At 43.1% G+C, this 12,986-nt stretch overlaps 1 protein-coding gene across 1 annotated transcript in view; it reads left to right on the top strand.

Moving 5' to 3' along the window:
• Positions 1-1,212: 1,212 nt before the first annotated feature.
• The window catches only part of TNFAIP8L3 (TNF alpha induced protein 8 like 3), a 36,270-nt gene continuing 24,496 nt past the window's right edge, over positions 1,213-12,986 (top strand). The window contains exon 1 of the mRNA XM_070761952.1: positions 1,213-1,398. Within this exon, the coding sequence (XP_070618053.1) occupies positions 1,347-1,398 (52 nt within the window). The 5' untranslated portion in view covers positions 1,213-1,346. The remainder of the gene's footprint in view (positions 1,399-12,986) is intronic.

The following is a 12,986-nucleotide window of genomic DNA, read 5'->3' as shown; positions in this document are numbered from 1 at the left end:
ACCTGAGCTCCGGATCTTTTCCTACTGCAGTTAGTTTTCCTCCATTGTAACCATGGAATATTTTGTTCCTTCTTGGTTTCCTGGACATCACGATTTCCTGAGCTGACTGTGCAGCTGTACAAGTTCTAGTACAGGGTTGCAGCGCACCTTTAAAGGGAATGGGGCTTTGATTCCACCTTCTTAGAATAGAATAGATTCATAGAGTTGGAAGGGGCCTTGGAGCCCCCACTTCAGGAAAGCCTATACTGTATACCATTTCAGACAAATAGTTGTGATAGATAGATAGATAGATAGATAGATAGATAGATAGATAGATAGATAGATAGATAGATAGATAGATAGATAGATACTGTACTTAGATACTTAGATACTTAGATACTTAGATACTTAGATACTTAGATACTTAGATACATAGATGATGAGAGAGGGAAAGAGAGCAGATAGATAGCTAGGTGATAGATAGATAGATAGATAGATAGATAGATAGATAGATAGATAGATAGATAGATAGATAGAGACATGCATAGATGATGAGAGAGGGAAAGAGACAATAGATGGCTAGGTGATAGATAGATAGATAGATAGATAGAGAGAGAGAGAGAGAGAGAGAGAGAGAGAGAGAGAGAGAGAGAGAGATATTCTTTCTTCACTGCTTATTTGACTCCTATGACAATCATTATGTGTTGTACCATATGATTCTTGACAAATGTATCTTTTTCTTTTATGTGCGCTGAGAGCATATGCACCAAGACAAATTCCTTGTGTTTCCAATGACACTTGGTCAATAAAGAAGTCTATTCTATTCTATTCTTTTCTATTCTAGATGGGTGGGTGGATGACGGACGGACGGACCGACAGACCGACAGACATAGATAGATGAGCAACGAAGAAAGCCTGAATCTACGGGAAGGGATTGCAAGACTGCCCCCCCCCCATCCTGGAAAAAAAGGTGGGGGCTGCTGAAACTAAGTCCAAGGGAACGTCCTACCTACAAGAGGTAGAAGAGGAGGAAGGGTGGCTCCAGAAACACGCCGTTGCTCCTCAGGGGCCCCTCCCTCTTTCTGTATGCGCCCCCCCACTCCGGCAGCCAGCGCCGCCCAACTGCCTTTTGACTCCGCCCGAGCCGGCGACGGGCGTGTTTTTTGGGGGGTGGGGGGGCAGAGGAAGCAAGCTGGACCGGTGTCTGGAAACCACCCGGTTGCGGGACTGCAACCGCCTCTCCTCGCGCTCTCTTCCCGGGACTCCGCGGCTCTTGCGAGCGGCCGGGCGGGCGTGAAGCTCCTGTCGAGGGGGAGCTGCGTCGGGCCAGCCCTGCAGCCGGAGGGACTCCCCCCCACTTGCAAGCCATGGACTCGGATTCCGGGGAGCTGAGTGACGGGGACCTGGTCTCCGCCGCAGGTAAGGCAGCTTAAAACGTCCCCCCAAAACCGGTAGTAATCCCCTCTAGTCAATTGGAAGAGGTTAGGACTGAAATTTCCTCGTTCGGTGACTCAGTTTCCAACTTGCAAAAACGAGTGGGGGGAAAAAACGCTGCATGAAAGTGTGTTGCATTTTGCAAAGCCACAATTGCATTTAAAATTTTCCACGCGTGGGGGAAAATACCGACACGGGTGGGAATCCGGGCTGGCACGGGAGAAAAGCCCCCTCTCCTGGCTTTGGTTCGGACCCCGGTGCGCGAGTGGGCTGCAGTGCAGGAGGCAAATATACTGCTCAAAAATAAAAAAAATATAGGGGACACTCAAAGAACGCATCCTAGATCTGAATGAATGAAATATTCTCCTTGAACACTTTGTTCTGTGCAAAGTTGACTGTGCCCAACACAGGTCAATCCGTGTTGCTTCCTAAGTGGACAGTTTGATTTCACAGAAGTTTGATTGACTTGGAGTTACTGTATATTCTGTTGTTTAAGTGTTCCCTTTATTTATTTATTTTTTGAGCAGTGTACTTTGAGCGCTTCTAGGGAGTTTTATTCTGTAAGTGGGTGGTGTGAGAGTCGGGGGGTTTTTTCCCCCCACGCCGCTTGTAGCGCTGCTCCCTCGGGAGAAAAAGACAGTTGGCAGGGTCGGCGAAGTTCTCACCGCTTTCCTAAACCGTGTTTTTTCTCGGAATCGCCCGGAGTTTGGCTTGCATTCCTAGTTCTGTCGTGCTAAAACTACAGCGTGGGTCGCCACGGAGCGTGACCTCGTGTTTTACGCAGACGAGTGTAGTTTTTGCAAGCGCTGTGATTGCTTGCTCTCCGAGAGGAGAGGCACTCTGTCTATGCTCAGAAGCATGCTAAGCAGGGGGATGGACTAGAAGACCTCCAAGGTCCCTTCCAACTCTGTTATTCTATACTATGCTTGAACTGGGGGTCTCCAACCTTGGCAACTTGAAGCCTGGGGGACTTCAACTCCCAGAATTCTCCAGCCGTCAAAGCTTTAAGCCTGGTGGACTTCAACTCCCAGAATTCCCCAGCTAGCAAAGCTTTAAACTTGGTGGACTTCAACTCCCAGAATTCTCCAGCCAGCAAAGCTTTAATCCTGGTGGACTTCAACTCCCAGAATTCCCCAGCCAGCAAAGTTTTAAGCCTGGTGGACTTCAACTCCCAGAATTCCCCAGCCAGCAAAGCTTTAAGCCTGGTGGACTTCAACTCCCAGAATTCCCCAGCCAGCAAAGCTTCTTATAAGCCCACCAGGGTTGGAGCACCCAACAACTTCTGGAAGGCAAATTGTTCCAGGGATTGTTTTCACGGTTAGAAAATTTATTCTTCTTCCAGGTTATTTCTCTCCTTGATTAGTTTCCATCCATAGCTTTGTCATTCTTGCCCAATTGCTTAAAGTTTGCAAGTTTTCATCAAATCCTAAGAGTTTTTTATGAATGTGGTGGAGCAAAGCTGGCGGGGGAATTCTGGGAGTTGAAGTCCTACAGGCTTAAAGTTGCCAAGGTTGTAAACACCTGTTTCTAGAAGACCACTGCTTGCTCGGGTTCAAAAAGTGCTTGGGATGGAGGGCCTTGGCTGGAATTGGTGATTCAAGAGGTCTCCAGGATTGGTCATCTCTGATAAAAGTCGATCAGGAAGGTCATGATGCATAAAACTCAATTCTAACTTCTAAAATGAATTAGATTGTCACCTGTTGGGTTTCAGCAGTGATAAACGGGCTCCTTGGTATAACGTGATGTTTGTAATGTGTAATAGTTGGAATCGAGGGACTCTAATTCAAATTTCACTTTGCTATAAAACTGATGGATGGATCCTGCGGTTGTGTGCATCTTGCTACTGTCTATTTATCCATATCCATTTCCCGTACGCATAATCATGCTTATATTTAAATCTGTTACCTTATATATGCTTGACTAAACAAACAACTAACTAACTAGCTAGCTAACTAACTGTTGTAAGCCACCCAGAATTCCGTCCGAAGTTGGGCAGCATATAAATAAAGTAAATAAATAAGTAAATAAGTATATAAGTTAACTAACTAACTAGCTAACTATCTAACTGTTGTAAGCCACCCAGAATTCCTTCCGAAGTGGGGCAGCATATAAATAAAGTAAATAAATAAGTAAATAAGTATATAAGTTAACTAACTAACTAACTAACTAGCTAGCTAACTAACTAACTGTTGTAAGCCACCCAGAATTCCTTCCGAAGTTGGGCAGCATATAAATAAAGTAAATAAATAAGCAAATAATTAAATAGGTATATAAGTTAGAATAGAATAGAATAGAATAGAATTTTTATTGGCCAAGTGTGATTGGACACACAAGGAATTTGTCTTGGTGCATATGCTCTCAACGTACATAAAATAAAATATACATTTGTCAAGAATCATGTGATACAACACTTAATGATTGTCATAGGGGTCAAATAAGCAATGAAGAAGCAATATTAATAAAAATCTTCGGATATAAGCAACAAGTTACAGTCATACAGTCAACATGGGAGGAAAAGGGTGATAGGAATGATGAGAAAAACTAGTAGAATAGAAGTGCAGATTTAGTAGAAAGTCTGACAGTTTTGAGGGAATTATTTGTTTAGTAGAGTGATGGCGTTCGGGAAAAAACTGTTCTTGTGTCTAGTTGTCTTGGTGTGCAGTACTCTGTAGCGACGTTAACTAACTAACTAACTAAGTTAGTTGAAGAAGGACTTCAGTCAGTCCCAATCCATAACCAACCCCCTTTTTAGTGTCACTTGTTTTGGCCATGGTTTATCAAAACAACATGTTAAGCCATTTGGGGAATCTGTGAACTCCACCTTTTAAGATGAGATGCTACATGGAAACCTAATTTGGCTTCTCGCAAGCAGAGGTTGGTTCCTCCAGGTTCAGACTGGTTCTATAGAACCAGTAGTAACTTGGCGACCTCGGTAATTAGAACCAGCAGCAATTTAGGCCTGCAATGCCCTTGAGTTGGTTCTTCTGGTGGCGCCATATGTTACGCCATCTTGTTTTTTAGCTTTTGCGCATAGGCATAAACTTTTTAAAGTGCGCGCAAAGATAGAATGTGGCACATCCCTGAGTAAACCGGCAGTAAAGTAAACCAGAACCCCCTGCTCGCCAGGGCTACACCGCTATCCCCAGTCTCTTCACTTTTTAAATATATTTGGCTTGTGAAGTGTCTAGTCCACAAGCTTTAGATGAGCCTCTCTCTCTCTTCTCCCAATCCTGTGCTGGAAAAATACAATTCTTTTGTTTTTATTCTTTGACCTGGTGGAAGAAAACTTTCCCCTGATGTAAATTTATCCGGGAAGATGGTATTTGAAGGTGAACTGCCCATCGGGGCTGGTTTTTGAAGCCTCTGCAAAGCAAGCATGGATTCTCAGATTTTGGCACTTGGGCGTTGGGTCGAAGCTACATAAACCAGCTGTTTTCCCTGGATGGAAACCAGAGAAAGTTCTCAAAAGAAACCGGATGGGCAAATCTGCTTTTGGTACAGGCAATTCCTGTAAAAGGATGAAATGAGTCACACTTATGCCAGTGAGTAAGTAACAAAAGATGGGTGTGTAATGGACCAACGGGTAGGATTGAAGAATGTATCCTTGTAGAACTACAACTATATCTGTGCTTGGAGATATCTTAACTTTCAGCTGGTCACGACTGAAGTGGAAATAATAATAATAATTTAATAATTTATTGGATTTGTATGCCGCCCCTCTCCGTAGACTCGGGGTGGCTAATAACAATAATAAACACAACATGTACAATCCAATAATAAAAACAACTAAAAAACCCTTATTATAAAAAACTAAACATACACACAAACATACCATGCATAACTTGTAATGTCCTAGGGGGAAGAGCTATCTCAACTCCCCCATGCCTGGCGGTATAAATGAGTCTTGAGTAGTTTACGAAAGACAGGGAGGGTGGGGTCCGTTCTAATCTCCCCCTGGAGGGCTGGGGCCTCCACAAAGAAGGCTCTTCCCCTGGGGCCCGCCAAATGACATTGTTTAGTCGACAGGACCCGGAGAAGGCCAACTCTGTGGAACCTTATTGGTTCCTGGGATTCATGAGGTAGCAGGCGGTTCCAGAGGTAATCTGGTCCATTGCCATGTAGGAAACTACATACACTGCTCAAAAAAAATAAAGGGATCACTTAAACAACACAATGTAACTCCAAGTACGACATTGTTTTGTCGACGGAACCTGGAGAAGGCCAACTCTGTGGGATCTAATCGGTCGCTGGGATTCGTGCGGCAGAAGGCGGTCCCAAAGGTATTCTGGTCCGATGCCATGTAGGGCTTTGTAGGTTATAACCAACACTTTGAATTGTGACCGGAAACTGATCGGCAGCCAGTGCAGGCCATGGAGTGTTGACAAGACATGGGCATATCTAGGAAAGCCCATGATTGCTCTCGCAGCCGCATTCTGCACAATCTGAAGTTTCCGAAACACTTTCCAAAGGTAGCCCCATGTTGTCCACTCTCTTCTTATAAACCACCAGGGTTGGATCACCCACAACCTCTGGAAGTAAATTGTTCCACAGATTGTTTTCACGGTTAGAAAATTTCTTCCAGGTAGCTTCTCTCCTTGATTAGTTTCCATCCATTGCTTTGTAATTCTTCCCCAATTGCTTGAGGAGTGCAAGTTTTCATCAACTTCTGATATTAATCTAAGAGTTTTTAGGAACATAGTTTTACTGTTTGCCTTCCTCTGGGAGAGGAACATAAATATAAAATAAATCATTTGGCTGTCTCTCTTCCCTGCCACTATCACAAGAACAGCATTTCTCAAACTTGGCAAGTTTAAAATATGTGGACTTAAAACACTCAGAAGTGAACTGAACCTGTTTCAAGTTAGAAATATGGTCTAACTCTTAACTGTGCCATAAAACCAAAACTTTTCCTGCATATCTCTCCTTCATATCAGTTAGGGCTCAGCCTTAAGAGAGCAAATCAAAGACTAATATTTACAATAAAGGCTGAGTCTTTAGTAAATTGTTTAAAAATTTGCTTCTATTTTAGTTACAGGATTTATATTCATGTTACATGTGACTTCTGGGGAAAAAAAGCTGTTGTAAGAGATCTGGCCTCAATACAGCACATTTATAAACTTAACGTTGAACACTTTTTACCAATGTTATCATTAGGATTTTGTGCTGGCCTTCTCTGGATGGTTTGCTATGAAGGCAAGCTATTTTTTAGAAAAAAATGTTTAAAGACACAAATTGACATGAAAAATGGCAGCAGTCAATAAAATGCGACCTTCAAAAGTATGCAGTGGAAAGGATATTTGTTAAAAAAAAACTATTAGCGAGGAACCGAGGAACATTAAAATATCTGATCTTCTCAACAAAACCTCGAGGTTCGACTACTGCAATGCTCTCTACATGGGGCTACCTTTGAAAAGTGTTCGGAAACTTCAGATCGTGCAGAATGCGGCCGCGAGAGCAATCATGGGCTTCCCAAGATATGCCCATGTTACACCAACACTCCGCAGTCTGCATTGGTTGCTGATCAATTTCCAGGCGCAATTCAAAGTGTTGGTTATGACCTATAAAGCCCTTCATGGCATCGGACCAGAATACCTCCGGGACCGCCTTCTGCCGCACGAATCCCAGCGACCGGTTAGGTCCCACAGAGTTGGCCTTCTCCGGGTCCCGTCGACTAAACAATGTCGTTTGGCGGGACCCAGGAGAAGAGCCTTCTCTGTGGCGGCCCCGACCCTCTGGAACCAGCTCCCTCCAGAGATTAGAACTGCCCCCACCCTCCTTGCCTTTCGTAAAGTTCTTAAGACCCATCTCTGCTGTCAGGCATGGGGGAACTGACACATCTCCCCCGGGCCTATACAGTTTATACATGGAATGTTTGTGTGTTTGTTTGCTTTTAATAATGGGGTTTTTAGTGTTTTTTAAATTATTAGATTTGTTCTTACATTGTTCTTGTTATTGTTGTGAGCCGCCCCGAGTCTACAGAGAGGGGCGGCATACAAATCTAAATAATAATAATAATAATAATAATAATAATAATAATAATAATAATAATAATAACAATAATAACAATAATAATTTTTTAAAAAAGTCTTTGCATAATGTGTCTGAAATAGTGTAAATTGAGTCTAATCCTTGGTGCCTTGATTCTGGGTTGACTTGTTCGGTGATCAACTGGTTTGTTTTCTTGGCTGTCCATGATATTCTCAGATGTCTTCTCCAGCATCAAAGTTCAAAGGCATAAAAATGGGGTAGGAGCTGAAGGAAATAGCCAAGCAGCAGATGTTCACAGTCGTAGGAACTGGGGGATGAAATTGCTCTGTGACTGTTAATTAGTATCCAAAGAGACACTTCCTTTCAAGAGGTTTTAAAATGTGAATGGGGGAAAAAAATCGAGGATAGGAAAGAACAGTGGGTGGAAAACTTAAGCTGTACTTTGAGAAGAACATATCTGTTCGAAGATGATGGAGAAGATCTAGGAGTACTGAATACCAGAGGTGGAAGGGACCTTGGAGGTCTTCTAGTCCAGTGTTTTTCAACCAGTGTGCCGTGAGACATGGTCAGGTGTGCCGCGAAGCTCAGAGAGAAAGAAAGCAAGAGAGAGAGAAAACAAGAGAAAGAAGGAGAGAGAGAAAGAGAGAGAGAGCAAGAGAGAGAAAGAAAGCAAGAGAGAGAGAGAAAGAGAGGGAGGGAAGGAGAGAGAGAGAAAGACATAGAGGGAGGTAGGGAGGGAGAGAGAAAGAGAGCAAAAAAGAGAGGAAGGAAGGAAGAGAAAGAAAGAAAGAAAGAAAGAAAGAGGGATGGAGAGAGAGAGAAAGAGGAAGGAAGGGAGAGAAATAGGGAGGGAGAAAGAAATAGAGTGAAGGGGAGGAAGAGAGAGAGAATTTTTTTGTCCAAACTTTTTTAGCCCCCCCCCCCCCTGCTCAATATGCCCCAGGGTTTCATAAATGTAAAAAATGTACCGCAGCTCAAAAAAGGTTGAAAATCACTGTTCTAGTCTATCCTCTGCTCAGGCAGGAAACGCTACACCAGTGATGGCGAACCTATGGCACGGGTGCCACAGGCGGCACACGGAGTCATATCTGCTGGCACGCAAGCTATTGCCCTAGCTCTGCTCCAACGTGCCTGTGTGTGCTGATTTTTGGCTCACACAGAGGCTCTGGGAGGATGTTTTTGGCCTCCAGAGAGCCTCCCAGGGGATGGGGGCGGCCATTTTTACCCTCCCTAGCTCCAGGGAAGCCTTTGGAGCCTGAGGAGGGTGAAACACAAGCCTGCTGGGCCCATCAGAAGTTGGGAAACAGTCTGTTTCTGGCCTCCAGAGGGCCTTCTGGGGTTGGGAGAAGCTGTTTTCGCCCTTCCCAGGCATTTATTTATTTATTTAATTTATTTATTTATTCATTTGTCCAATACACAAATACATAGGAAGAAAAATAGACATGTAGTAATATATATAAGGGTAAAAGTGAACTTAGAGGAGAGGATATATGAAAGAAAGAAAATTTATATGATAAGTCAGAGAAAGGAAAGACAATTGGACAGGGGACGAAAGGCACACCAGTGCACTTATGTACGACCCTTACTGGCCTCTTAGGAACCTGGAGAGGTCAATCGTGGAGAGTCTAAGGGAGAAATGTTGGGGGTTGACACAATTGAGTCAATGTGCCGCGGCTCAAAAAATGTTGAAAATTACTGGTCTACTGGGTGGGTTTTTTTAATCCGGGGCTTCAGGAAGCTTCCCTGAACCCTCCGGAGTGCAAAAAACAGCACAACGGCAAACAGGTTTGCCCGTTTGGCTGTTTTTTACATCCCAGCAGTGTGGGCGCATGCACGTAGGCTAGCAAACCCCTCACACACCCTTTTGGCACACGAACCAAAAAGAGGTTCACCATCACTGCTCTACAGCGGTGCTTCCCAACCTTGGCAACTTGAAGATATCTGGACTTCAACTCCCAGAATTCCCCAGCCAGCGGATGCTGGCTGGGGAATTCTTGGAGTTGAAGTCCAGATATCTTCAAGTTGCCAAGGTTGGGAAACACTGCCCTAGAGAACGAGTTGGCACACTAACTAATAGATAGATTAATAAATAAAAAGTAATTAAAAGGATCAAACCAAATGTCAGAAAAAGGATACCTGGTTTTTGAGTTCCCGGCAACTTTTCCTGAATGGGGCGTTCTAAAATCGGATGGGGTAAATTTATTTTATTTATTTATTTATTGGATTTGTGTGCCGCCCCTCTCCGCAGACTCAGGGCGGCTAACAACAACAATAAAACAGTATACAGTATAACAAATCCAATACTAAAAACAGTTAAAAGCCCAATTATATGAAAACTAATCATACATACAGACATACCATGCATAAAATTGTAAAGGCCTAGGGAGAAAGAGTATCTCAGTTCCCCCATGTCTGGCGGCAGAGGTGGGTTTTAAGCAACTTTTGAAAGGCAAGGAGGGTGGGGGCAATTCTAATCTCTGGGGGGAGTTGGTTCCAGAGGGCCGGGGCCGCCACAGAGAAGGCTCTTCCTCTAGGTCCCGCCAAGCGACATTGTTTGGTTGACGGGACCCGGAGAAGACCCACTCTGTGGGACCTGACTGGTCGCTGGGATTTGTGCAGCAGAAGGCGGTCCCTGAGATAATCTGGTAAATGCAGTTAAGTCCAGAAATGTCACTAAGTATTTCAGTGGTAAATATTGGGTCTTATCAGAGTTGAGATGTACCCATCAATCTTCCAAGGCAAAGAGTAATGAGAACAGCCTTTCCTTCCCAGAAGCAGCAAAGCCGCTCTGTCGGTGCTTCGGGCAATAACATTTATTAGACTTGATAAGGATTCTCAAAACATGCCAAGCTTGGTTAGTTTCAACTTGGGTTTGTTTTCTGTGTGGTTTGAGCTTCTTCCATTGCTCCGTGGAAGGGCTGGTGATGGACAGGTGATAGCTATGGTGGCACAGGGGTTGCGAATGCAGTATTGAATAGTACAGATGAAAGACTGGTCAACGTGATGGACTTGGGAGTGTGGAGGACAAGGGATTGGACGTTCAATTGGGTGGAGAAACCTGGGACTTAGAAACATAGAAGACTGACAGCAGAAAAAGACCTCATGGTCCATCTAGTCTGCCCTTATATTATTTCCTGTATTTTATCTTACAATGGATATATGTCTATCCCAGGCATGTTTAAATTCAGTTACTGTGGATTTATCACCACGTCTGCTGGAAGTTTGTTCCAAGGATCTACTACTCTTTCAGTGAAATAATATTTTCTCATGTTGCTTTTGATCTTTCCCCCAACTAACTTCAGATTGTGTCTCCTTGTTCTTGTGTTCACTTTCCTATTAAAAACACTTCCCCCCTGAACCTTATTTAACCCTTTAACATATTTAAATGTTTTGATCATGTCCCCCCTTTTCCTTCTGTCCTCCAGACCATACAGATTGAGTTCATTAAGTCTTTCCTGATACATTTTATGCTTAAGACCTTCCACCATTCTTGTAGCCCGTTTTTGCACCCGTCCAATTTTATCCATATCTTTTTGTAGGTGAGGTCTCCAGAACTGAACACAGTATTCCAAATGTGGTCTCACCAGCGCTCTATATAAGGGGATCACAATCTCCCTCTTCCTGCTTGTTATACCTCTAGCTATGCAGCCAAGCATCCTACTTGCTTTTCCTACTGCCCGACCACACTGCTCACCCATTTTGAGATTGTCAGAAATCACTACCCCTAAATCCTTCTCTTCTGAAGTTTTTGCTAACACAGAACTGCCAATGCAATATTCAGATTGAGGATTCTTTTCCCCAAGTGCATTATTTTACATTTGGAAACATTAAACTGCAGTTTCCATTGCTTTGACCATTTATCTAGTAAAGCTAAATCATTTACCATATTACAGACGCCTCCAGGAATATCAACCCTATTGCACACTTTAGAGTCATCGGCAAATAGGCAAACCTTCCCTACCAAACCTTCCCCTATGTCACTCACAAACATATTAAAAAGATTAGGACCCAGAACAGACCCTTGTGGCACACCGCTTGTAACCTGTCGCTGCTCAGAATACTCGCCATTAACAATAACTCTCGAGTTTCTCCCAGAGGTGCCAACATGGCTCTGCTAATAAACTGGGACTTTGCGGAATCCTTTGCCTGAGACTCTGATTTAATTCTTGATGCTCTTTGGAACTCTGACAAATCCATTAGCAAATTTCTCACTTAGCAACATAAATGTTGACCTCTATTTTGACCACAAGGACAACAGGTAGTTGAAACTACCTGTTTCCTAGGGAAGGATGGAGTTTACAAGTTCCTAATCGGGCTGAGAGGGAAACCCAAGTTTTTTTAAATTATTATTTAATTTTGTCCAATACACAATAATACACAATGAAGGTAGTAGAGGATACCTTCAATGAAATAAAATTAGAAAAGGAATAGAAGAGAGAGTATAGGATAAAATAAATAAATGAGAGAATAGAAGAGAGAATAGAAGAAAGATAAAGGGATAGAAGAGAAGATATATAGGATATAGGAGAGACAATAGGATGGCGACGGAAGTCACGCTAGTGCACTTATGCACGCCCTTTACTGACCTCTTAGGGATCTGGAGAGGTCAACCGTGGATAGTCTAAGGGTAAAATGTTGGGGGTTAGGGGATGACACTACGGAGTCCGGTAATGAGTTCCACGCTTCAACAACTCTATTACTAAAGTCGTATTTTTTTACAGTCAAGTTTGGAGTGGTTAATATTGAGCTTGAATCTGTTGCGTGCTCTTGTGTTGTTGTGGTTGAAGCTGAAGGTTGGGGACTCCTGCTCTAAGCAGCTAAGCAGGACCAGACATGGTTTATACTTCCATGTGGACCACTAGAATCTCAAGGATACAACCTAGGCTGGGAAGTTTATTTATTTATTTTATTTTTATTTATTTATTTGTCCAATACACAATACATATTGAAGAGAATAGACATGTAGTAATATATATAAAGAAAAGGATAGAAGATATAAAAATAGAGGAGAAGATATATGAAAGGAAGAAAAGATATGTGGCATAAAGGAGAGACAATTGGACAGGGGATGAAAGGCACACTGGTGCACTTATGTACGCCCCTTACTGACCTCTTAGGAACCTGGAGAGGTCAATCGTGGATAGTCTAAGGGAAAAACGTTGGGGGTTAGGGGTTGACACTACTGAGTCCGGTAATGAGTTCCACACTTCGACAACTCGATTGTTAAAGTCATATTTTTTTACAGTCAAGTTTGGAGTGGTTAATATTGAGCTTGAATCTGTTGCGTGCTCTTGTGTTTATTTATTTATTTATTGGATTTGTATGCCGCCCCTCTCCAGAGACTCGGAGCGGCTAACAGCAACAATAAAACAGTGTACAATAGTAATCTAATACTAAAAATGATTAAAAACCCATTAATATAAAAACCAGACATACATATATACATACCATGCATAGAATTGTAAAGGCCTAGGGGGAAAGAGGATCTCAGTTCCCCCGTGCCGGACGGCAGAGGTGGGTTTTAAGTAGCTTACGAAAGGCAAGGAGGGTGGGGGCAATTCTAATCTCTGGGGGGAGTTGGTTCC

Source organism: Erythrolamprus reginae, chromosome 10 (genome assembly GCF_031021105.1).
Source record: "Erythrolamprus reginae isolate rEryReg1 chromosome 10, rEryReg1.hap1, whole genome shotgun sequence".
In the NCBI taxonomy this organism is placed as follows: Eukaryota; Metazoa; Chordata; class Lepidosauria; order Squamata; family Dipsadidae; genus Erythrolamprus; species Erythrolamprus reginae.
The sequence above is the reverse complement of the archived record's forward strand: the minus strand, read 5'-3'. Positions and strand labels throughout refer to the sequence as shown.